Source organism: Callorhinus ursinus, unplaced genomic scaffold, assembly GCF_003265705.2.
Source record: "Callorhinus ursinus isolate GAN/ISIS: 27379988/994484 unplaced genomic scaffold, GSC_fseal_2.0 scaffold6, whole genome shotgun sequence".
Classification (NCBI taxonomy): domain Eukaryota; kingdom Metazoa; phylum Chordata; class Mammalia; order Carnivora; family Otariidae; genus Callorhinus; species Callorhinus ursinus.
Window position 1 is genome coordinate 59734328 of NW_027397068.1, and position 26526 is coordinate 59760853.

At 38.7% G+C, this 26526-nt stretch overlaps 1 protein-coding gene across 17 annotated transcripts in view; it reads left to right on the forward strand.

The window, feature by feature from the left end:
• The window catches only part of UTRN (utrophin), a 498468-nt gene that overhangs the window by 418380 nt on the left and 53562 nt on the right, over positions 1-26526 (forward strand). For all 17 annotated transcript variants that reach the window (XM_025866206.2, XM_025866193.2, XM_025866194.2 and 14 more), the window contains 3 exons: positions 12948-13009; positions 14662-14736; positions 21091-21292. In XM_025866206.2, coding sequence (XP_025721991.1) covers positions 12948-13009; positions 14662-14736; positions 21091-21292 — 339 coding nt within the window. The remainder of the gene's footprint in view (positions 1-12947; positions 13010-14661; positions 14737-21090; positions 21293-26526) is intronic.

Sequence of the window (26526 nt, forward strand, 5' to 3'; positions counted from 1 at the left end):
AACATATATTGCATTATTTGTTTCAGGAGTACAGATCCGTGATTCATCAGTCTTGTACAATTCACAGTGCTCACCATAGCACATACCCTCCCCAATGTCTATCACCCAGCCACCCCATCCCTCCCACCCCCCACCACTCCAGCAACCCTCAGTTTGTTTCCTGAGATTAAGAATTCCTCATATCAGTGAGGTCATATGATACATGTCTTTCTCTGATTGACTTATTTCACTCAGCATAACACCCTCCAGTTCCATCCACGTCGTTGCAAATGGCAAGATCTCATTCCTTTTGATGACTGCATAATATTCCATTGTGTATATATACCACTTCTTCTTTATCCATTCATCTGTCGATGGACATCTTCGCTCTTTCCACAGTTTGGCTATTGTGGACATTGCTGCTATAAACATTGGGGTGCACATACCCATTCGGATCCCTACATTTGTATCTTTGGGGTAAATACCCAGTAGTGCAATTGCTGGGTCATATGGTAGCTCTATTTTCAACTGTTTGAGGAACCTCCATACTGTTTTCCAGAGTGGCTGCACCAGCTTGCATTCCCACCAACAGTGTAGGAGGGTTCCCCTTTCTCCGCATCCCCGCCAACATCTGTAGTTTCCCGACTTGTTAATTTTAGCCATTCTGACGGGTGTGAGGTGGTATCTCATTAAGGAAGAAGTTGCTGTGGCTGAGGTCGAAGAGGTTGCTACCTGTGTTCTCCTTTAGGATCTTGATGGACTCCTGTCTCACGTTTAGGTCTTTCAACCATTTGGAGTCTATTTTTGTGTGTGGCGTAAGGAAATGGTCCAGTTTCATTCTTCTGCATGTGGCTGTCCAATTTTGCCAACACCATTTGTTGAAGAGACTGTCTTTTTTCCATTGGACCTTCTTTCCTGCTTTGTCAAAGATGAGTTGACCATAGAGTTGAGCGTCCATTTCTGGGCTCTCGATTCTGTTCCATTGATCTATGTGTCTGTTTTTGTGCCATTACCATACTGTCTTGATGATGACAGCTTTGTAATAGAGCTGGAAGTCTGGAATTGTGGTGCCGCCAGCTTTGCTTTTCTTTTTCAATATTCCTCTGGCTATTCGGGGTCTCTTCTGGTTCCATACAAATTTTAGGATTATTTGTTCCATTTCTTTGAAAAAGGTGGATGGTATTTTGATGGGGATTGCATTGAATGTGTAGATTGCTCTAGGTAGTACTGACATCTTCACAATGTTTGTTCTTCCAATCCATGACCATGGAACGTTTTTCCATTTCTTTCTGTCTTCTTCAATTTCTTTCCTGAGTATTTTATAGTTTTCTGAGTACAGATCCTTTGCCTCTTTGGTTAAATTTATTCCTAGGTATCTTATGGTTTTGGGTGCAATTGTAAATGGGATCGACTCCTTGATTTGTCTCTCTTCTGTCTTGTTTTTGGCGTATAGGAATGCCACTGATTTCTGTGCATTGATTTTATATCCTGCTACTTTACTGAATTCCTGTATGAGCTCTAGCAGTTTTGGGGTGGAGACTTTTGGGTTTTCCACATACAGTATCATATCATCTGCAAAGAGTGAGAGTTTGACTTCCTCTTTGCCGATTTGGATGCCTTTGATTTCTTTTTGTTGTCTCATTGCTGTGGCTAGGACTTCTAATACTATGTTGAATAGCAGTGGTGAGAGTGGACATCCCTGCCGCGTTCCTGACCTTAGGGGAAAAGCTCTCAGCTTTTCCCCATTGAGAATGATATTCGCTGTAGGTTTTTCATAGATGGCTTTTATGATACTGAGGTATGTACCCTCTATCCCTATACTCTGAAGAGTTTTGATCAAGAAAGGATGCTGTACTTTGTCAAATGCTTTTTCTGCATCTATTGAGAGGATCATATAATTCTTGTTCTTTCTTTTGTTAATGTATTGTATCACATTGATTGATTTGTGGATGTTGAACCAGCCTTGCAGCCCAGGGATAAATCCCACTTGGTCATGGTGAATAATTCTTTTAATGTACTGTTGGATCCTATTGGCTAGTATTTTGGTGAGAATTTTTGCATCCATGTTCATCAAGGATATTGGTCTGTAATTCTCCGTTTTGTTGGGATCTTTGTCTGGTTTTGGGATCAAGGTAATGCTGGCCTCATAAAATGAGTTTCGAAGTTTTCCTTCCATTTCTATTTTTTGGAACAGTTTCAGGAGAATAGGTATTAATTCTTCTTTAAATGTCTGATAGAATTCCCCTGGGAAGCCATCTGACACTGGGCTTTTGTTTGTTGGGAGATTTTTGATGACTGCTTCAATTTCCTTAGTGGTTATAGGTCTGTTCAGGTTTTCTGTTTCTTCCTGGTTCAGTTTTGGTAGTTGATACATCTCTAGGAATGCACCCATTTCTTCCAGGTTATCTAATTTGCTGGCATAGAGTTGCTCATAATATGTTCTTATAATTGTTTGTATTTCTTTGGTGTTGGTTGTGATCTCTCCTCTTTCGTTCATGATTTTGTTGATTTGGGTCATTTCTCTTTTCTTTTTGATAAGTCTGGCCAGGGGTTTATCAATCTTGTTAAATCTTTCAAAGAACCAGCTCCTAGTTTCGTTGATCTGTTCTACTGTTCTTTTGGTTTCTATTTCATTGATTTCTGCTCTGATCTTTATTATTTCTCTTCTCCTGCTGGGTTTAGGCTTAATTTGCTGTTCTTTCTCCAGCTCCTTTAGGTATATGTAGGGTTAGGTTGTGTATTTGAGACCTTTCTTGTTTCTTGAGAAAGGCTTGTATTGCTATATACTTTCCTCTCAGGACTTCCTTTGCTCTATCCCAAAGATTTTTGAACAGTTGTGTTTTCATTTTCATTGGTTTCCATGAATTTTTTTAATTCTTCTTTAATTGCCTGGTTGACCCATTCATTCTTTAGTAGGATGCTCTTTCGCCTCAATGTATTTGAGTTCTTTCTGACTTTCCTCTTGTGATTGAGTTCTAGTTTCAAAGCGTTGTGGTCTGAAAATATGCAGGGAATAATCCCAGTCTTTTGGTACCGGTTGAGACCTGATTTGTGACCTAGGATGTGATCAATTCTGGAGAATGTTCCATGGGCACTAGGGAAGAATGTGTATTCTGTTGCTTTGGGATGGAATGTTCTGAATATGTCTGTAAAGTCCATTTAGTCCAGTGTTTCATTTAAAGTCTTTATTTCCTTGTTGATCTTTTGCTTAGATGATCTGTCCATTTCAGTCAGGGGGGTGTTAAAGTCCCCCACTATTATTGTATTGTTGTCAATGTGTTTCTTTGCTTTTGTTATTAATTGCCTTATATAATTGGCTGCTCCCACGTTAGGGGCATAGATATTTACAATTGTTAGATCTTCTTGTTGGATAGAACCTTTAAGTAGGATATAGTGTCCTTCTTCATCTCTTATTACAGTCTTTGTTTTAAAATCTAACTTGTCTGATATAAGGATTGCCACCCCAGCTTTCTTTTGGTGTCCATTAGCATGGTAAATGGTTTTCCACGCCCTCACTTTCAATCTGGGGGTGTCTTTGGGTCTAAAATGAGTCTCTTGCAGACAGCATATCGATGCATCTTGTTTTTTAATCCAATCTGATAGCCTGTGTCTTTTGATTGGGGCATTTAGCCCATTTACATTCAGGGTAACTCTTGAAAGGTATGAATTTAGTGCCATTGTATTGCCTGTAAGGTGACTGGTACTGTATATTGTCTGTGTTCCTTTCTGATCTATGCTGCTTTTAGGCTCTCTTTTTGCTTAGAGGACCTCTTTCAATATTTCTTGTAGGGCTGGTTTTGTGTTTGCAAATTCCTTTAGTTTTTGTTTGTCCTCGAAGCTTTGTATCTCTCCTTCTATTTTCAATGATAGCCTAGCTGGATATAGTATTCTTGGCTGCATATTTTTCTCGTTTAGTGCTCTGAAGATATCATGCCAGTCCTTTCTGGCCTGCCAGGTCTCTGTGGATAGGTCTGTTGCCAATCTGACGTTTCTACCATTGTAGGTTACATATCTCTTCTCCCGAGCTGCTTTCAGGATTTTCTCTTTGTCTCTGAGACTCGTACGTTTTACTATTAGATGTCAGGGTGTTGACCTATTTTTATTGATTTTGAGAGGGGTTCTCTGTGCCTCCTGGATTTTGATGCCTGTTTCCTTCCCCACATTAGGGAAGTTCTCTGTTATAATTTTGCTCCAATATACCTTCTGCCCCTCTCTCTCTTTCTTCTTCTTCTGGGATCCCAATTATTCTAATGTTGTTTCATCTTATCCTATCGCTTATCTCTCGAATTCTGCCCTCGTGATCCTGTAGTTGTTTCTCTTTTTCTCAGCCTCTTTATTTTCCATCATTTGGTCTTCTATATCGCTGATTCTCTCTTCTGCCTCATTTATCCTAGCAGTTAGTGCCCCCATTTTTGATTGCACCTCATTAATAGCCTTTTTGATTTCGACTAGGTTAGATTTTAGTTCTTTTATTTCTCCAGAAAGGGTTTCTCTAATAACTTCCACACTTTTTTCAAGCCCAGCTAGTATCTTTAAAGTTATGATTCTGAACTCTAGGTCTGACATCGCACTAATGTCAGTATTGAGTAGGTCCCTGGCAGACGGTACTACCTCTTGTTCTTTTTGCTGAGGTGATTTTTTTCATCTTGTCATTTTGTCCAGAGGAGAACAGATGAATGAGAGAACAGAATGCTAACAGGTTAACAACGTCTCCAGCAAATATACTCTATACAAATCAGAAAAGACCTGAAACCAGGGGACAAGAAAGGGAAAGAAAGAAGAGGAAAAAAAAAGGAAAAGGAAAAAGAAAAAGATAAAAACAAACAAAAACAGAACAAAACAAAAAAAACAGAATATGATCAAATATGATCAGGCTAGTGCATAGATCAGTGCCACACACTAGCTTTTGGGCATATTTTGGTCTGTTAGAAGAAAGTGCCTGCTAAAATTTTAAAGGAAGAAAGACTTATATATGTACAAAATAAGGGTTAATACAATGAAGGGATGGCAGATGACTGTAAAGATGAAAATTATAAAAGATTTTATAGAAGGAATTGATAAGATAAGAAGTTGTTTTTGAAAAGAAAGAAGAAGATTTAAAAAGAAAAAAGAAAAAAAGAAAAAAAGAGGGAGAGAATGTGATCAGGCTGGAGACTAGAACAAAGCCATACACTAGTGATTTAGGGTATATTTTGATCTGTTAGAAGAAACTATCTCAAAATTTTAAAGAGAGAACAACTTATATATATATATGCGAAAAATAAGGGTAACTACTATGAAGGGATAAAATATGACTCTAAAAATGAAAAATAAAAAAATTTTTTTAAAAAAAGGGATTGATAAGATGTTTGAAAAAGGGAAAAAGAAAAATTTAAAAAAAAGTTTAAAAAATTAACTTTGAAAAACTAATGAATTATGGTAAAAAAGCCATGAATTCTATGTGCAGTATTCCCCTAGCGCTGGAGTTCTCCCGTTCTCCTTGATTGGTAAACTTGGTCTTGGCTTGCAGGCTGTTCGTGCTGATCTTCTGGGGGAGGGGCCTGTTGCCGTGGTTCCCAAATGTCTTTGCTGGAGGCGGAATTGCCCCGCCCTTGTGAGTCCGGGCTAAGCAAGCTGCTCGGGTTTGCTCTCAGGAGCTTTTGTTCCCTGCAAGCTCTCGGTACAGCTTTGGAGGACCAGGGTGAAAATGGTGGCCTCCCAATCTCCGCCCGGAGGTGCTGAGAACTCGGGGCCCCGCCCCTCAGTGCGCCCCCAGAGAAAAGCAGTCACTCCCGTCTCCACGGTCTCCTGCCGCACTCCGTGCTCACCCGGCCTGTGATCGAGTGTTTCTATGTCTGGCACCCGACCCCGTGTGGAGTCTCCAAACCCAGCAGATCCCTGCGGTGCACTTCTGCGTCGCTCCTCCCGGGGGAGGAAGGCGGAGTCTCCCCAGCTCTGCCGCTTGTTGGGTCCCTGCTGGAGGAGCACTGGCCCGACTGTGCCACGGATCTCGGTTTATAGCCACCTCGAGCTGAGAGCCCGCGCCTTGGCTCCGTCTCTGCAGCCGGCTTCCCCGCTCCGATACCTGGGAGCTCTGCCGCACTCAGGCACCCCCGGTCTTTCTGTGACCGCGAGGGTCCTGAGACCACACTGTCCCGCGAGGGTTCCACCCCCCGCTTAGCCACTGGAGCGACGTCCCTCAGCGGAGCCGACTTCTAAAAGTTCCGATTTTGGGCTCCGTGGCTCTATCACTTGCCAGAAGCGGCTGACGGAGGCCTCCTCCCCCGCCGTCTATCCTCCCAAATATCACCTCGGATTCACTTCTCCGCATGTCCTACCTTCCAGAAAGTGGTCGCTTTTCTGTTCAGAGTGTTGTTACTATTCTTATCTTCGATCTCCTGTTGAGTTTGTAGGTGTTCAGAATGGTCTGATCCCTATTCAGCTGAATTCCTGAGGCCAGACGAAATCCAGGTCTCCTACTCCTCCGCCATCTTGCCTAGATTTATTCTTATATTTCCCAAAAACTGTAACCTTGGCGTTCCTGCCTTTAAAAGCCTATAAGATGGCAGAAAGTGTTTGCGAGGGTTCAAGAAGTTCTGTGTAACCTGTACACATATGTTTCGTCCCCTGGAAGAAACAGCTTCCTCATCTTCTGCCAAGTCTGTCCCCCACCGGCCCCTCAATAAGTCATGCACACAACACACGTGCGTGCACACACACACAACAACAGTAAGAATCTGCATACTGGCAGGAGTACTCCTTATTCTTCATGTATTCTGGTCTCAAGTGAAATAAAGATTGGGGAGGATTATAAATTCCAAGATGAGAATGTCACTTTTTAGATCCCTAAGAAGATACTACTCAGATAAATAACATTGCCTCGGATTGCCAGAATTTGTTTTCACTCTTTATGCTTTAATCAGCTGAATACAAGTTGATTATTTGGAAGTTCCTTGATTCCTATATTCCTATATAAACTTTCATAAGCATATGTAAAGAAGGTATTAGCAGAGTCTGCAAAAGCCAGGGTCCACGTCATTCTGGAGATTCTCTCTTTTACATATAGCATCTCTTAGCTTCTATTGTGCTTTGTGACTTATGGAGTTGATTTTCTCTCCCTTATTTCTCCCCACCCTGAGGAGTGGTCTGGGGCATTGAAGACAGAAAAGCAGCCACTCCATCAGACAACGTGCAGTTCACTCATAATTTTGATAGGGACAGTGGGTAGAAGAGTGAAGTTGGAAATGAAATATATGTGGGTTCAATCATGAATGGGACATGAGTTTGTGCACTCCTCGTTTGAGAGTTTTGTCTGTGAAGAAGAGAAAAAGGTAATAGAGAGCAGGAAATGTAGATTCAAGGTAGGGATGAGAGAGATTGTGTATGTAAGGATGGCAGATCCTTCAACATTTATATTCTGAGAATGGTCTTATTGAGAAGGGGGTTAATAATGCAACACAAGAGATTTTAAAGAAATCTTTGCGGAAGAATTGGCCTTTGATAGGAGGAGGAATTCCTCAGAAAGGAGGAGAGAAGAAGACAATCTGACAGGTAGAAGGTAATTTATTGATTTGGTGGTGGGAAGATGAAGGAATTCTAATCTGGTGGTTTCTAGTTTTTTTCAATGAAGTGTGAGATCAAGTGAAATGATATAAGGCAGGGAGGGAAACTTACTTAGGTTTGGGAGAGAGAAGGCAGTAATAAATTGTCTTAGGGTCTGGGAAGCAAGTTTATTAGGGAATGTTGTGTGGTTGCCAGCAGTTGGACATTTGAGGTTTGAAGTTAAATATTTAAAGTAAAATTAGTCTGTGTGTTGAGTGATTTTCTCCAGCTGTATTCATGCACAGCTGCTCAGGTCCAGAGAAGGCAAGTAATTGAGCTGATCCATGCTTGGGTTTTGCCAGGAGTGAGCGAGAAGCAAGACAGATGAGATTGTTTGTAATGATTATAATGATGGGCCATGGACTCAGATTTAGACAGATTCATCAGAAAGATGTTAGAATCTCAGTCATGCAAGTATACTTACATATTAAGAACACAGGCTTAAAATCAGACCATCTGGGTTCAAATTCCATTTCTACTACTTACTCTGAGACTTGGAGCAAGTTATCTAAGTACCCCCCCCCCGCCCTAGTTCCTTCATCCGTAAAATGGGGATACTGTTGGCACCCAACTCACTGAGTTTTTATGCAGATTGAGTTTACACAAGGAAAGTTTTGGAAGAACACCTGGTACAGAGTGGACACTCAAATAGTAGGCTATTACTGTAATTAATTTTAGGCATCCTGACCTGTGTCATCTCTCACTATGCACAGAAAGAAGAAATATTTCTCTTTCTGTGATTGTCTTACCCCTGAACAATATGGGTCGTTCTTTTTCTCTCACTTGTATTTTTAATTAACTGACTCACCTTTAATTTTTTTCTCTTATATGCCCTTAGAATTGCAGTTGAAATGAGGCGACACATGGCAAAACTCACAAAGTCCAGTTTCAAGCATAAAATTGAGTAGATAAGTAACAAGTAAATGTGTTTGACTAAGTGTCAGTTTTGGTGTAAGCAGGTTGCCTTCTTGCCATCTTTTAAGGTTTTATGGGAAAAAATGATGCCACTCTAATGAGGACAGATGGGTTTAAAAAGTTTCTTCCCCAGAGCAGTCTATTGCCCAGAAATCAGTATCTTTACAATCTATCAAAATTACTTGTACTTTGCTGTTGGTTCTTTTTCTCATATATTGAACCATGTTGTTCTACCACATTTTTGTGTTCTATTCATTGTTGTACAATCTTACTTGTGTTTTACTTTCTGTGGCTCATCAGAATACATTATGAATAATAATAAGTAGAAACGTGTATCGCTTATTAACCTCATTGGTTCAATATTTCATCAAAGTCCATAAAATACAGAGAGTACATGTTATCTCAGCCAGGACACTTAAGAGTATAGGGGGTGCTCTTTTAATAAGTATATGGGATAGCAGGTAGAAACTAGAACTGCCCAGGGCATTAAAGGGTGATTAAAAAAAAAAAAAAAACAGTTAATGGAGATTTCATGCACAGCACAGTGATTACCCACAATAGTACTATGTTTTAAACTTCAAAGTTGCTAGGAGACTGGATTTTAAATATTTTCACCACAAAACAGAAATGGTAATTATGTGATGGGATAGAGGGGTTAGCTAACACAACCGTGGTAATCCTACTGCAATGTATAAATGTATCAAACCAACATGTTGAACACCTTAAACTTACACAGTGTTACATCTCAATTAAAAAAAATTTAAAAATAAATAAAAAATTAGGTAAAATCTTGAGTCTCATAGAATATAAAAAGAGCATGTGTCAAATATTTCATTTAACTCACTAATCACAGAATGGGTTAGAAGTTATAAGAGGTTCCCAGGAGAATACTAAGAATTTCATCTTCACAGTCAAATAAGGGATGCTAAAATGAAGTTTACCACTCAGTGTAAAGCTGATTCATTGGTCAGTGTCCACAGGACAGTAATCATTTGCATCCCAATGGACACAGTTTGCATTTCTATGGATAAGAAACATTTGCATTGCTATCAGTTTTTTCAATTTCCGGAGTTTAAAATAGCTCAGAGACCCACTGACTTTTTTGCCCGCATGAAAGGCCTTCAGTTTTTCCCTTCACAAGCCGACCGAGCACAGCTCAGCACCCTACTTACACATCACATGCTCTCACTATTGCTTTCTTTGTATGATTTTGGACTTACCTGTTGATTGCTGCTTTGTTAGATTTTTTTACAGTTTATCAAGCTGTACAGTTTGAGGTTCTACTCCTCTTTCAGATATGAGGTTGGACAGAACCTAAGCTGTTGTTATTTGTGGGGTGGGTGGGGGGAGCAGAGAATGCTACTTTCAATTCTGTTTTGGTTGCCTGGTCTGGGAGGACTTGGAAGCATTTTGGCTGGACGAGCTGAGGAATCTGCAGCTGTTCAAATACTTAGAGCCTTTGGGTTGATTGTGGATTTTCCTTTAAAATCCTCCCCCCGCCCTCCTCAAAAAAAAGAGAAGGAGAGAGAGAAAGAAAAAAAGAAAACCCAACAGCCAACTGCATCTATTACCTTTTTTTTTTTTTTTAACTGTTGTTTGGTAAGCTGCAGTTATACTTCTGTAACCAGAGGCTGTGTTTATTTTCAGCGTTGGCAGTTCTGCCTAATGAATCAACTGGTATTGAATTCACAAAGGGAGATGCCGTTTCCCTCCCTCCATCTGTTTGCCAAATGTGTGTGTTCCCTCAGCTCCTAGTAGTTGTTTCACTCAGAAGAGCCATCAGCAAGTGGGTCTTCTCATTGAATTCTCAGCCACTGCCATGCTGCCATGTGGGATTTGCCCCTCGTGGTTCCATAGGACTTGTTTGCCAAAGCTCCACACTTGTGATTCTAGAGAGAGAAAGAGTACTTACATTTGTTGTTTAACTATAAAGTTTGGCTCTGCATTACTCAGAGCTTTAGTTTGGTTCTTGAGCTTTGATTTGGGCCTTCATGATGGGATGTCTGCCTCTGGACAGTAGTGTTGCCATGGGGATTTAAATTACTCCAGAGAGACAGGGGTTGTGGGAATGCTGGTCGGCTGTCTAGCACTGGGAGCTCCTGATGGATTTTTTTGAATTACCCTCTATTTCCAGCAAATCCTTCTTTAATTCTTACTGATGGTAGGGAGGAAGTTGTTTTATTAACAAAATCTGGAGGAGTCTTTATTTTTTTGTTTTTGCTTTGTTTTTTACTTCATGCATGAGAAGCTTTTTAGGTCATTTACTTCTCACATATGAACGTGCATATCAATCCCATGGGATTTTGTTTAAGCTGAAGATTCCAGTTCAATAGAAAGAGTAGAAGTCAGAGATTCAGCATTTCTATCAAGCTGTGGGCCACACTATGAACAGTAAGAATTTTAGGTCAGACAGTTTCAGTACTTTCTCTGTGGTCTTTGGAGCAACTTGGAGGGGAAAATGGTAGAATGGTTTGGTTGGTGTTCAGCAGCCGAATACAAAGTGGAAACATTTTTACCTCTGCATTGGTGTCAAGAACCAGGTACGGGAGTTAGACAACTTTCCAGCTTCCCCTGGGATAGACCTTCACATTTTAGGCATGTTAATTTATGTGAGATTTTTTTTGGAATTTCCGGAACATTTTACATACCCAATTTCATATCTAAACTTCAAATATTTTTCAAAGCAAATTATGAGTTCTTGGCGGGGTTCTGTTATATATATGCATATGTAACAGTGATTATGTTCTTTTCCCAGTGACAGGTCCCAATTTTTTATATATTACCTAGATTAAAAAAATAATCTCTCTTAAATTTGATGGCATGAATATTTTAATACCACTCTCTCGTGTACTGTGCCATTTCACTTAGTTTACTAAACAGTTTTGTAAGAACTGAGTGTTATCTAAGAAGTCTTTTGAGTACTGTTAAACGTTATTACTCTATTCTGACCTAGAAAAGGGATAGTAAACTATTTTTAAATATAAGGACACTGACCCATTGAAGTTAGGAGCTGTTCACTTCACACGCAGACACAAAGAAGGAACCTAATTTAAGCAGTAAGTGGATTTGTTCTACCTGCATCTTATTTCCGAAAGCCTTCGAATTCTGTGACTTAGTTTTGGAATTTACAGAAAAAGAGAAAATGTAAAACTTGCTTCTTAAGTGAAGAATAAGCATCATGAGAAAAACTGTTGAATGTCAGTCAAAAAGTACTGGTTAAATGAGGGAGGCTGATTGCTGAGAGGAGCATGAAGTCACATTGGCAAGAGATTCATGCAGAAGGGGGGTAGAGAATCCAGATACACAAGAAGAGGGTGTTGGGGAGGAAAAACAACTTTTCCTCCACCCTTTTGGGGGGGGTAGAGAATCCAGATACACAAGAAGGGGGTGTTGGGGAGGAAAAACAACTTTTCCTCCACCCTTTTAGGTTTAGTTTCTGGGGGTCTGTGAATTATGCTGACAAAAGACAGATTAGCAAGAGAAGAGCATTTGCTTATGCATGCAATGCACATACTGTGATGAGTAACTCAAAGGGATGGTTAGAATTGGGGGCATATGTACCTAGCTTAGCAGGGGAAAGAAGTTGGGGAGAAAAGGCTCCTTTGTGAAGACCCAATAGGTTTCTTTAGGAAAGATAAATGGGCTTTTTAGGAGAATAAACACGAGATAAGAAAGTTTGTGATAATGTTTGTTGATGCAGGTGCAAGTAGTTTTGCTGTCTTCTTCCTAGCCATGAAACTCCCCCAGAGAGAGGACTTATGGTAGCCTTGTTTCCCAGAAGTTGCTGCGTTTAGTCAGATAAAGGAAACTCTGAAAAGACCTCTTTCTACATCTGTTCAATCTCAGATGTCTTTAGCTTGAAATAATCTTTATATCAATTCTAGGGCTCTGAGCGAGCCCCCACAGGGGAGAAGGACTAATTTACACCAAGGAAGGAGGGACTGGAGGTTAAAGAGGGGGGAGCCTCACTTGACTCTGAGGTGAAGATGTTATTCAGAGTTAAACTCTTCATTTCTCAGTTCTTTGGAAATTTCATTAGGACTTCTAAAGTTTAGCAACTCTTCACAGCACTTCTGCTCTCGGAGGATTTATTCTGAATGAGGATCTATATCTGCCTAACACAAGTAGAGTTATTCTGGAAACTACATTGATCTGGCTGCATCAAGCCTGAGGCCCCAGGGTCACACTTCATATCTGGGTTTTAATTTGTAGTTGTAAATCTTTTCGAAAGAGGTAAAACAACATTTTTTACTTATATTTTCACAACATAATTGCTCAAATAAAAATTTATTATTGTTGTTTCAAATGTCCAAATAATAACTGGACATCGGTTTCAGAATGATCCGTCATGGGGATCATTTTGCATGTATTTTTAAAAACTTAGAATAAACATTCTATTTGCATACATTCTATGTGACCTATATTATTTTGTATGTTCTTTAATTTAAATATACTACCCTTTTTCCCCCCAGCCACCAAACACAGACAACCTGTTGGGATCATCCTAAAATGACTGAACTCTTTCAAACCCTTGGTGAGTGCTATTTTATTTAATTAACCTGAACGACTGATAACTGTATATTCTTAATCGGAAACTAAGCACCCGTTTTTCCGACATGGCATGGTATGTTTAAAAGATTGTGTCACTGACTTAGAAAAAGCAGTTGAATTTCTGAGGGCAATGCAGGAAACAGTTTTTACCTTTCTTCTTGAGAGAACACGTGGTTTGAAATCGCATGAAGTTGATTTTAAAAGGAGGAACGCAAGCTCCCTCATATTGAGTCATCTTAAACTTCAGCTTTGCCTGAAAACAAAAACAATGACAGCGCAGCAACCTCGAATTCATTGCTTTAAATTTCCTGTTAGCTCACATTTTGTTCAGTTAATCTTACTAAATTGGCTTGCCTAATTTCATTTTGTCGAAGTAGTCATGAAAAGCTAAAATCATTTTAATATAAAAATGTAAGAAAACACAAGAGGCGAGAATTCTAATCTTGTAGATTTCTGGTAGACTATGACTTTGAACTGATGACCTAGCCTGCTTCCTTTAGGTTGGTCCAGTGGTTTTGAGTTTTCTCTTTGGGTAGCTCAGGCACTGCTGGAGGGGAGAGAAGCACCCGAAGGTTCTCACACCCACTCCCACTTTGGCAGGGAGGGAGCACCCCTCTTGATCTCTTTAAATGTCAGGCATCTGTTGAGCTTTCATTTGGATGGGTGAGGGCGGCTAACGAAAGCTGAACAAATGAGAGAAAAGCCAGGGCTTTCTTTCATTTGTAAAGTGAAGGTACAAACTTGATGATTTCTGAGTTTGCTTCCAGTTCAACAGTCTCTAATACAGACAGTTCTGTCTTCAGGACACAGAGAAAGAAATTACGGTATCTTTTTTTGAACTTGATACCAAATCTTTTTTAGTACCAAACTTTGATACCAAAGTGTTTTTTTTTTTTAGCTGAAATATAATTGGCATATAAGATTATATTAGTTACAGGTGTACAATATAATGGTTCAATATTTGAATGTATTATGAAGCTGTCCATCAGAGTGTCTACCTAACCATCTGTCACCTCATGTCATTATAACATTTTTTATTCTTGTGATAACTTTTAAGATCTACTCTTTTAGCAACTTGCAAATATACAGTATTATTAACTACATTTAACCTCTTGTTTCTAAAGATCTGAGTATAGATTATGGGATAATTTTAAGCATATCCATAAAAGAGCAGAAGAAGCAAATAGATCAGGTTGGAAGAAGTAAGACTAGCTTTAGGAGTAGTGACAGGAACAGCCTCGTTGACAGAAAGCTGATTGTCCTTGAGGAAGACTTCCCGGGAGGAGAGTCCCTCCTGGCAGCAGAGAAGGAAGGGCCCTGCACCTACAGTGTGATGGATTTATTAAGCCTTCAGAAGTTAACAGGCCATGCTTCCTTTTCCTCATTCCCCTCCTTTTCCTACTGGATAATGCTCTCTTGAAAGCTGTGTAGCACTGCTTTGGAATGTATCTCACTATGGTGCTAATGAACATTTAATTACTCTCTTAAATAAATGCTGTGGATTTTGAGAGAAGACTTTTTAGTGAGAACGGACATAATACTTTTCCATCATCTGAAGTAAACAAATACGTTCTTGCCATTCAACAGAAGTTAAGTAATAAGCCTGCCTTTGAATGGGTTCCTTTTCCATTTCAGCTGACCTGAATAATGTACGTTTCTCTGCCTACCGCACGGCCATCAAAATCCGAAGACTACAAAAAGCACTGTGTTGTGAGTTATTCTACCGAAGTTAATCACTCTGTTCTTTGGATTGCCTTTTTTTTTTTTTTTTGAGACAGAGATAAATGAAGAGGGTGATGTGTTTGTAGTTAATCTCATTTGCAGTGTATCTCACTCAAGTAATTGGCTGTGTTTCTATAAATACTCTATTATTTGCCCCATCAGCATGCATGCAGTAGTAAAACAAATGAACATATGCCGTTCTCAGTTGGAGACCAAAATTAGCCAAAATACAGGAGTAACATAAAAAGCTTTTGCAAAAATTATGCTGCCACCCAATTTAAAGGGATTAAATCAGGAAATCAAAGTAGCAGATCATTGCCTTCTTAGTACTTTGTATTCACTTGGAGGTATAGGATTCCAAACAGTATGATTCAATGCAATCATATAATAAAGAAATACTAAAAAATAATATTCCTGATCCAAATTTGAACTGGCACCTAGAAAATTAGCTAAGAGGCTCTGGATTTATTTAAATATATTTTGAGATGTTTGGTCTTATCAACATGAACTTTTCCTGCAGAGTTTGTTCTGGGTAATGTTCTGTGATAAGCATTTTACCAAAGAGGTATTCCTCCCCACCCTCCCGACACACATGCCCAAACAAGCTAACTTTAAACAGAAATATGAATACTTGTAATAATATAGATTTAATCTCTCTGAATTCTCTTTGTGCCATAGTTTTAATGATTGAGTCTATTCAGAGAACATGTAGGCCTTGTCAGATAGTTAATATGGAAACTGACATCCGCCCATATTTTTACAGCCTGGTAATTTGAGTAATTCCAAGTGTTCTTGTTGCTAACTTTTGTTAACAGTTGTTACATGTCTAGGCAGTTCAGTGAAGCTTTGAATATTACTCTTCAAAAAATCATATACTAAGGTTAAAAATCTGCTCTTTAAAGGTCAGTAGTAATTAGAATTACATTTTGAACTGGTTACATGAGGAGAGGTGAGGGAAGAGAAGTAGAAATCATTCAGAAAAAAACCCACAGCCATGGAAAGCTTTAAGATAGGAAGAACTTACTTAAGTTATGTGTGGAAGGGAGGTCTTCAGGGTTAAAAAACACCTCCAGATTTACGGATGAAAGAAAAAAAATTAGATGATTTTGATGCACATAATCTGCAGATAACTTCCAGATAACTGGAAGCAACTGGTGCAGAATTACCAGTACAAACCAGTAAAGCCAACACAGCCTGGCCAGTGATCTGTACGTTGAGCCAGAAGGGAACAGGAAGTGAATTAGGAGCATACAAAAGGGATGTTCAGTGAGCTCAGTGAGTCCGTGGTGACAGCAGTTTTGAAAGAGGCTCAGCTGCATGTCCAGTATCCAGCTGACAGATCTGGAAGGTCTTCTCAGGCCTGATGAGCTATAAAATGAGGACAAATGACTCAGCCACAAAATCTCCATTGACCAAAGACTGCTTTTTTGTCATGATGAACGTGGTTCGAGTTTTCAGTAGTACTTCTGGCCGGATAAACATATCAACACATTTGATATTTTCCTCTGCTGGTTCTTTTGAGTTCTCAAGAAAAAATCTCCCTCCTTCAGCTCATTCCTTCAAACCTGAGAGGAGCAGAAGAGGAAGGCCTCCCCCTTCCAAGCTACATGACATGTAGAAATGCATACTAAGAAAAGCGCTGAGTTGCGTTGGATTGTAAATATTCGAGGTGATGTGTTTGGAGCCACCTGGCCCTCACTTTTCCCTCTGCCCCTGCCCCCACTGCTCGTCAGCCCTTCAGCCCGGGGCCTCTGCACCACTTGTCAGCTCACCTGTTCATGATTAATCTCTTCCTCCTCCCATCTTCTCTGTTTACTTGAAATGCCCTGACCCTTCCTCCGCAAAGGTCTATAACCCTTTATCCCTCCCAGACACTGTTAAAAATTTACTTCTTTTGGAAACGTTTACAAGCTAATCCCACCTGCCTCCAATTTTTCCAGAACTTTATGATTGCCTGTAACGACTGTTTCTCACCTAGGCGCCATATGCTTGCCTTTGTGTGATAGGTAATATCAGGAGGAGTGCACTGCGGACAGCTCAGGTCAGGGGTGGTCTCATTTTGTGTAAACCCCCACCCAGCATGAGGTCCTCATGTAGAGGGTGTGCTGTCACTGCTTTGTCACTGTTCATTCATTTACTGGACTCCATGATTGTGCAGGAGATAAGACCACGTAAAGAGACTTGGTTCGCACACTCCAGGAACCTACACTCAGAGATAGCAGGTTATGCCTGGACACACGCTTTCAGCAGATTCCTCTTGCCCTCAGAATGGAATGGTCTTTGCCATGAAGAACAAGGCAAGCTTCCTTGAGTAGGAAGCACATAAGCCAGGCCTTAGCAGCCGCATAGGATTTGGGCACATGGCTATAAATCAGGGGTAAGGAGGAAGGGACTTCTGTACATAAGCATCAGAGGTGTGGTTGGCATTCAGGGAATGTAGTGGAGTCCGAATGGAGTGGGTTATGAACTATCCAGTATTCAGAAATGTCCTTAAAATCAGTTTAGATCCACTTGGAAGGTCATTTTTTTCCCATGAAACCTTTTCTCATTCGTTTAGTTTTTTTGTTCCTCAAGCTCTCAAAATGTTGCATTTAATGTTTGCATTTGTTTTTTATGGAGTGGGGTGCTATAGCACATTTTCTCTTTTGTGGGAGTTAGGAGATAGGCCCAGATGCAGATGTATGCTTTAGACGATATCTAAGGCGGAAGGGAGGACCACGTGAACAGGGACAAGTACATGGTTCAGGTAAAAGATCATGGGGACTAAGCTGGCGGGTGTCGGTCACGGGGGGCGAAGAGGGTATGGATTGGTGAGGAGGAAAAAGAACTGATAACTGCGGCGATTTGCTAGTTGGTAACTGGCAGAGGGTGGAAGAAGGACAGTGTTAGTACATTTCAGGATTTGCAGACTCGTAGTCCCTAGAAGGTGGTAACACCATTACTGGATTGCAACATAATAAGACCTTTATTTGGGACATATTAAGGTAGAGGTCCCTGAAACAGAATAGGAGAGTTCTGTTTGGGAAAAGAACAGCAGGAATGTGGGTCGGGTGTTCAGGCAGGAGATGGGGATGAGAAAACAGAATCGGGAGCCATCCAGAGAGAAGGGATTACTGAAGTATTGACAGTGAGTGAGGGTATCAGGATTACAGAGGGAAGGGGCAATGATGCAAGACCTTGAGCGCCATCTGTATTTCTGAGGTGTCTGGAGAAGAGGAGGTAGGAGAGGTGTTAAGAAGGAATGGTCAAGGGGCGCCTGGGTGGTTCACTTGGTTAAGCATCTGCTTCGGCTCAGGTCATGATCCCAGAGTCCTGGGATCGAGCCCCACATCAGGCTCCTTGCTCAGCAGAGAGCCTGCTTCTCCCTCTCCCTCTGCTGCTCCCCCCTGCTTGTGCTCTCTCTCTCTTTCAAATAAATAAATAAAATCTTAAAAAAAAAAAAAAAGAAGGAATGGTTAAACAGTTCAAGAACCTAAGAGTTACAGAAGCCCAAGGTCAGGTGCTAAACTGTGTGGTTTTGCAGAACAGGAGAGTGATGACCCATTTCCATTCGATCCCCTGTGCCTCATATGTGGGATTAAAAAATAAGCCTGAAAGTTGGTTAGAAAATGGTTCTGCTGTTTGTTTCATTTGCCACATGACCGAGCTGTCATTTGTCTCCCTTTGAAAAGAGAAAATCATAATTTTGTGTGATTTAAATGTAGTCTGTTTTTTAAAGGAACCTAAATGTGACACATTGCAGGAAGGATGGATGCCTGGCTTAGGCACTAAGGCGAAGTGTCAAAGTAAATCACTAAAAATTGAAGACATGATCATCTGTGGGATGTGCAAATTACTGTAACAGCTACAGAGTGTATCACAAAGGAGGCTGTTCTAGAAGAAATGCAAGGGCAGCACGATCCAAGAAATGGTCTTTCTGGAATTTGGTCTATTGTCACTTTATGCCACGTGTGGATACAATAGCAGTGCTGAGTTGCTGACATAGTTAGCGTTGGAATTCAGAAAACTTAAGAGTATTTTGGCAGTATTTGAATATGTTTCTTTGTGTCTGTGTGGAATTATAGTTCTGTTGCCACCATCATGAAGCAACTTCTTTTTGTCAAGCACTGTGAAGGATGAGTTTGAATTTTCCTCCTGCCCTCTGGAAGTTTGTAATTGAAAATAATGTACAGTGCCAAGAAGTAGGGTACAAGTGATATGGAAGATTCCAGATGGTTCTTAATTTTTTTCTGATACCATCTCTAACTCATGTGAAGCTTACACAAGTTATTTTTGCAATTAGCTAAAATTTTACCAATGATGTATTTGATATCGGAAGGAAAGGGATTGACCTATTATCCAGACTTGTGTTTTATTTTTGTCTCTATCTCTTTTTTAAATGAAGTCTTCCGTGTTGAGTTGTTTTAGAAATAATTTTATTCTGTATAATTTTAAAGCAGTTCTTTTCCATTATAGGTAACTTGAAAAAAAAATTATTCTATGGTATTTAAGCAGCAAGAGTGGACACATTTCATAAATGACTTTAAAAATTTAAAATTAGTGGTTATTCAGTGGTTAAAAATAGATAAATACAAAGGAAGCTATTCGTTCATTTTATTTAACTGTCAAAATATGTCATTATATTTTCTGAGGGGATAGTTTTGCATCAGACAAGGAGGAAATAGTTGGCTATATTAAAATTAAAAGTTCCCCTGACCTTATTTCTTTTAAATTTAAAAAGTTAAATATGGTGGGGCACCTGGGTGGCTCAGTTGGTTGAGCATCCGGCTCTTGATTTTGGCTCAGGGCATGATCTCAGGGTCCTGGGATTGAGCCCTTAGGCTCTGTGCTCACTGGGGAGTCTGCTTGAGGATTCTCTCTCTCCCTCTTCCTCTGCCTCTCTCTTTCTAAAATAAAAAAATAAATAAATCTTTTTTTTTTTTAAAGTTAAATAGGGAGATAGGGAAAACATTTTATAAAGCAGGAATTTCAATGAGCAGACCTTAAATTCATATAGATTCTGTAATTTTCCAAACCCCTATCTTTTAGATTTAGAAGAGTCATTTCTACACTGTTTCCCTGTTTTCAGTTAGCTAAATAATGACTCAAAGTTGATTGAAAAGAAAGATTATGTAAGTTTTGTTCTTTTTTGTCTAAACCTTTCCTCCTGGGCCATGAGGATCTCCCCTAGCACAACACGTGCTTACCCCTGAGAGCCAAGTGTCTGCCTCAGCATAACCAGTGCTGCCCACGTGTAAGCCACACACCATCCATAGTGCTGTTGTCATTTCTGAGAGCCCCCTAGACTTCCTTGAATTCTTGTCTTTTCCCAAGCAGTTCTATCTTCCTGGAATTCTTTCCTTGCTTTACATGGTCTCTTGTATCTTACATTCTTTAAGGCCCATTTCAAACCCCACCTGCCCAGGGAGCCTTTTTTAGGCTCCTTCTACTCCCCTATGGTAATAGCTGTCCTAGAAATCTATGTATTCTCATTGCTTTTTCACTCCTTTTAGTAAAGTTATCAGTACGCTCACTCTCCCTCTCTGACTGGCCATCTTTGAGAGCGGGGGCTCCAGCTTATCCTTCTGTGCCCATCTTGCTCTAGCCCTGGCCAGCCCCACTGTAGATGTCCTGCACATGAAGCATAAAAGTGGGAGCAAATACACAAAGGCCGATGGATGTGGCCTGTACTGTGGACCTCTACAAATCCCATGTAGCTAAAATGGCCTCTATGCCAAAGCATCATGGGAAGCAAACCAGGTTAGGGCCAGATTTGGAGGGCATTCTAGATCAGGTTTGTTCAGCAGACAGTAAAAAGCTACTTTTTTTTGGCAGAACCCATTTTTTTAACTGCACATTTTCAGTGAATTTTGTATGTCATAATGTATGTACATGTTGAGAAACAGAATGATTGGTTTGGCCGTGGTATAAAGGATGCCTGGGAGGGGGTGAGCAGGCTGTTCTCAGGAGTTAGGAGAAGAGCAGTGCCATATTTTAGATGTTTTGCTATGTGGACTAGATTTATTTATGCCTTCCTATGTTTAAAAGTAGAAAAAGCCTGAAGAGAGGAAAGCCAGAAAAGGAAAGTAGGAAGAATTGATATTCCAAAGAGCAAAAAATGGGATCAGATTGAAAAGTAACAGAGTTTAGATGCAAAAGCATGAGAATAAGAGATTACAGATAAAGAGTTTAGAAATGTAAGAATGGAAATGCTATTTATTTCTTTAAAAATTGAAATTGGCTAGAAAGGATAGATTCTTAAGTTGGAGAATCAAGCTAAATACTTAAGATGGGAAATGTTTTTGTTTCAGTGTTGTTATGTAATGTAATGATTGTGCATATTCCTTTCTCTCACCTGATTAGTGGATCTCCTAGAGTTGAATACAACAAATGAAGTTTTCAAGCAGCACAAACTGAACCAAAACGATCAGCTGCTTAGTGTTCCAGATGTCATCAACTGTCTGACAACAACCTATGATGGCCTTGAACAAATGCATAAGGATCTGGTCAACGTTCCACTCTGTGTGGATATGTGTCTCAACTGGTTGCTCAATGTATATGACACGTAAGTTTGCATTGTTTCTCCTTAAAATAAAATCATTGAATGAAATATATTGGTAATGCAAAATGTCTAAATTTTGAAATGAGTTTTTTAAGAAGTACTTTCAAAGTACTTTTCCTAATGGAAATATTTATGTTAATTGTTGAAAAGAATGACTTTCCAAAATTTGAACTCTTAACCAACAATATAACAAAAAAGAATGTCCACCTATTATCTCAAGATTTTGCTCCAATTTATAAATACTGTCAGATTCGTAGTGTCACATTGGCTAGGGGAAGCCTAATATAAATAAGTCCTATATCCTCCTCTCTTCTTTTGAAAGACAAAAATTTATATTTGTTGTTATGAGTTACAGTAATTGGCTCATAATAATCCACTTTGCAATTTTTGTATGACAACTTAAGAGCCATTTGAATGGCAATTAAAGGGATTTAATTTGTCTTTTGGTATTAGCTTTATTTATTGTAATAGTGGTTATGTGTATATGTGGTGTTTTAAATAGTTTATGCTATAGGACACTCTAATATCTGTAATTTAATTAGATGCTCACTGTTACATGAAGAGCACTCTCAACTTCCAGCATAACTCATTCGCCATTAATTTGGCTGTTTTGAATGTGATAGTGCATTTGTGAAATAATCAATTCTAGAAAGACGTGCTGTGGGCTGACATTTCCAAAACATTAGGAATTATTCATTCTTCTGGTAGGGGGTTAAAGTATGCAAAGATGAAATAAGAAAATGAGAACTGTTGATTTTTCTCTCAGAACCTAAAAGTTATTTTCCATTAATTAGCTGCATGAAAACTTGTGTTTGTCATCCGTTTATTTGATTTAGAGAGCAAGAAGATAGATGATAGTGTATAAATGTACATGTGTTTAGCAGTGGATGGATTCCATATAAGAAGTAAATGGTGACAACAATAGCTTTAGGGATGATTTAATTAAAATTTTGTTTCTTTTGATTAGAAAAGTTTGTTATCTTTCAATATTCACAAATATCACAACGAAGTTTTTTTTTTTAAATAATTAAATAGCCATCGTGTACTTGAGGACTCTTAAGAAACTCACTGAAGAACAGATAGGTAGTATGAATCTCAGTTATAATAATGAATGTGGGATTTACGATATCCCTATCTGGTATCTTTTAATACATTTCATTTTATCCTTTTTTATCCTTCTAGGGTAAAATATGGCAATTAGCATTAATTCACTATTTAGTTGATCTTCAATTTTTTAAACCTCCAAAAGAGACATTTTCTATATAGTAAATTCACCAAAATAGATGGTCAGTTGGGTATTTTAACTACAAAGCCTGTAACTTGGTTTGAGGACCCAAAAAGAATGCTAAATTCATAGACTACTTAGTTGAGAACTTCGTTAAGCACCACAGGGGTATGACAGAGATGCATATTTTGAGTAATAATTTCAGGAAGAACTGGAGAGGTGTTAAATCACCCTCCTCTAGTTCTAACACACTACATTAGTTTGCTAGGACTGCCATAATAGAGTACCACAAACTAGGTAGCTTAAATAAAAGACATTTATTTTCTTACAGTTCTGGGGACTAGAAGTCTAAGATCAATGTGTCAGCAGGGTTGGTTTCTTCTGAAGCCTCTCTCCTTGGCTTATAGATGGCTGTCTTCTCTCTGTGTCTTCATATGGTCTTTTTTCTATGTGTGTTTGTGCCCTAATCTTACAAAAACATCAGTCATATTGGATTGGGGCCCACCCTATGACCTCATTTTAAGTTAATTACCTCTCTAAAGACCCAATCTTCAAACACAGTCACATTCTGAGGTACTAAGTGGTTAGAGCTGCAACACATGAATTTTAGGAGGATCTAACTCATAACATGTAACACCTACATGTGCTGTTTTCACTGGACAGCAGAAGGAAATAGTGCCACTTAGTTGTGAAGGAAGCAGAATGTGAAATGTTGTGATTCATATTCTAGGGAATCAAATGTTGGCATATTTCCACTTTCCATCATCAAATGTGAACACATGAGAAATGCTATACTAAGGTACTCTTTCTTATTTAGAAAAACAGTTTCTTGAAATTTTCCATTTTAAAGGGAAAAAGGCTTTTAGGATTTATTTCCCTTCCATGGCAAAGAAATACAGTGAAGACCGTGCTGGGTCAGAATGGTGTATGCATTCAGTCTGGTTTTCTGTCTTGGAGAGGAATATCATGAATTAACCTAAGGAAAAAAAACACAGTTAATCATACAATGGCAGTCTCAGATGGCCAGAGTTCGTTGCCCAAATTTCTCCTAACAACTGTAATTTATCAGTTTATGTAAACAAGAGTTATCAACTCAATTTTTAGGTTACTAGTTTTCTTTGAGAATCTGATGGAACTATGGTCTACATGATCCAATGCACTAGAACGTGTTGGACCCCAAGAAGTCTCTGAACCTTGGAAATGGTACCATGATCTAACTTTTCCATTCATTTAGCTATTTTGATATTCGCTCATTAACCATATGTTTTTGACCGCCTTACTTTGTGTAGTATGATACAGTCAGAGCAGATATTTTCAGCTCTTGAAGTATATTCAAGCAGCTCTTGAATTAATGAGTGATGCACACACAGGAGATCATAGAATTCTAGAAGGAGAAGGACTTTGAGGACATTCCATCTTCCATTCTGCCCTCTTCATTTTACTCTGCCCTCTTTGTTTTACCAATTAAGAAATTGACCCAGTGAGATAAGAGACTTTATCCATAGCCACCTATTGCATATAAGTGGTAGATAGGGAATTAATACTCAGGTTTTTTTGATAATCACTTGTTTATTTCTGCCATATAGCTATATCTAAAAAAAAAGTACTTTTTAAGTTATAGTAAGTTTACTATTTATTTTCAAGTTTTAACATGTATCCAACTCCTAATATTCTGCATTTTTACCAAAAAAAAAAAAAAAACCTATTTTCTTCTCTTGTGAATGATGAGAATCCAAATTTTTGGTTCTGGTTGCTTTGTACCTTGGCAGCCACTCAACTTTTGGCATCTCAATTTCTCATCTGAAGAATTGAGATAAAAATACCTACTCTGCTTACCATACATAAAATATTTGTGAAGGGCAAATGAACTAATGTATGTAGAAAGGACTTTCTAAACTATAAAGATGAAATTTATTCCATTTATGAGTTCACAGCCTTACTCAGTCTTCATCTTCCCAGGTTAAAAAGTCTTAACTTCACTCTCTTCCTTCCAAATTTAATAGAAATAAAAAATGTTTAAATCACGATTTAAAGCAATAGTCTGGAACGCTTGGTTTAAATATTTTTGTCCCTACAGAAAATATTAACCTCATTTGCTGCAGCGTTAAGGCATTTTTCCACTGTGCCAAGATGGATATAATTTTATAAGGTACATATCTTTCCAGTTAAAGTAATTTCAGGAGTTACTTATGAAGACAATCCGGGGAACCAAATACTTAAATATTGGGTTATGTCACTCATTAATAAATTTCTTTGCCTCCCTCTTCTTTTTCAAATCCAGATATCTTATTTAACATCAAAGCCCTATCATCTGCTCACAGATGATATAACTTGGACAGTTTTATCAACTGTTTGCCTTAGTACAAGCCTTTCCTCCACCCGAATGCATCTTGTCTCTGGTGTTCACACTGCTGCTTCTGTCCCCTTGCCCAGGATTTTCCCATGATAACCTACTTTCTCCTAGGGACAGTCCAGCCCTGTCATGCCTTCGGTATCTGATTTGAGTCCTCTCTTCTCTATCAGACGTTATGAGACTAATAACTACTCAGACTAATTGCCAGTCAGAAATAACGAGTCAGCCAGAACTTTCTTGTACTTGACTTATTTCCATGTGTACATGTTGCTCTCCTGTTTTCTTGTGTTTCCCATTGTTTCCTTGTCTTTCTTCTCTAGCTGTATGTGACCTTATTGTGGGTGGGAACTGTGTCTTTCACTTTTTTGCTGATCCTCATGGTACACAGAACAATGCTGAGATCACAGGAAACCTTAATAACTTAATGGTGTGATGAATGGATGATTGACATTTTCAGTAGCCTTCCTGATGACATTCCTTTCTTGCGTTGTCATACAAGAGGTCATCCTCTAATATGTATCATTTTGATCTCTTTTCCCTTAAGGGATTCCTTTGTCCTTAGCCACATCCATCTACTAGTCTATTCACCAGCCTTTTGTTATCTTCTGCAGGTCTATTGTCTGATTATCCAGAGAATAAAATTTCCTAATTTTTAGAGGGAAGAAAACAGACTTAGTGTATTTTGGGGTGATAATTAGGAAACACCTAAAAAATGTGAACTAGAAACACAATTGGCAACATGGCTCAGCTTAAGGTTAATTTGAAAGTATTTCTATAATGGCAAGAAACGGGAATGAGTACATTAACTTAGATTTCTGCTTATAATGGCTATATCTGTTTGAAAATTTAAGTATTAGTTATTCCATAGGTCACTTCTGAATGTTGTACACATGCATATGAAGGGTTTAGTAAGTTTATTGGATATGATTTAATATAGATTATGAACTCCAGGCTATTGAAGGACTGTTTTGAAAATACATTTCACTGATCTCTCAGCACGTTTTTCTTTTTTACTTACACTATGTCATGGCATATATACAGAAACTTACCTGAGTATTTACAATTTGAGAATAGAAGGTATCAATTAGTATTAATAGTAGGAATATCAATAAGAACAAGATTAAAATAAGTTTGACAAAAAGACCACCTAAAATTAAAATTACATGATACAAATATTTATGTTTTTTAGATAGCATGAATGACTAAATTTTATGCAATGATTAAGTTACATAGACATTTAGTTATAAGTATTGAGTGTATCGTACCTTGTGTATTGAAAACATAGCTTGAGAAAAATTAATGTTAAAAACCTAAACTGAAAGCAGATCCTGAATATGAAATAATAAAGATAGCAATAAAGACTTTTTTTCTGGATTGTGTGTGATTCCATAGCAAGGATCATGTTACCAATTTTTGTAGTTTCTGCATCCCATTCCCCATCCCAGGCTCTAGTGCATTGGGACATTTGGTAGACAACTCAGAAATTCTTTGATAAATGACAAGAATAAAGACAACTCTATGCTTGCAAAGATAAAAATTTTCTTCTAGTCAACTTATGGTTTCTCATTGGCATAGTACCAAGCTATTTCCTTGTGTTGATTAATTAACACATTTTGTATTTAATTATAATTTAAGACTTCCCCAACTAGAGATTTCATA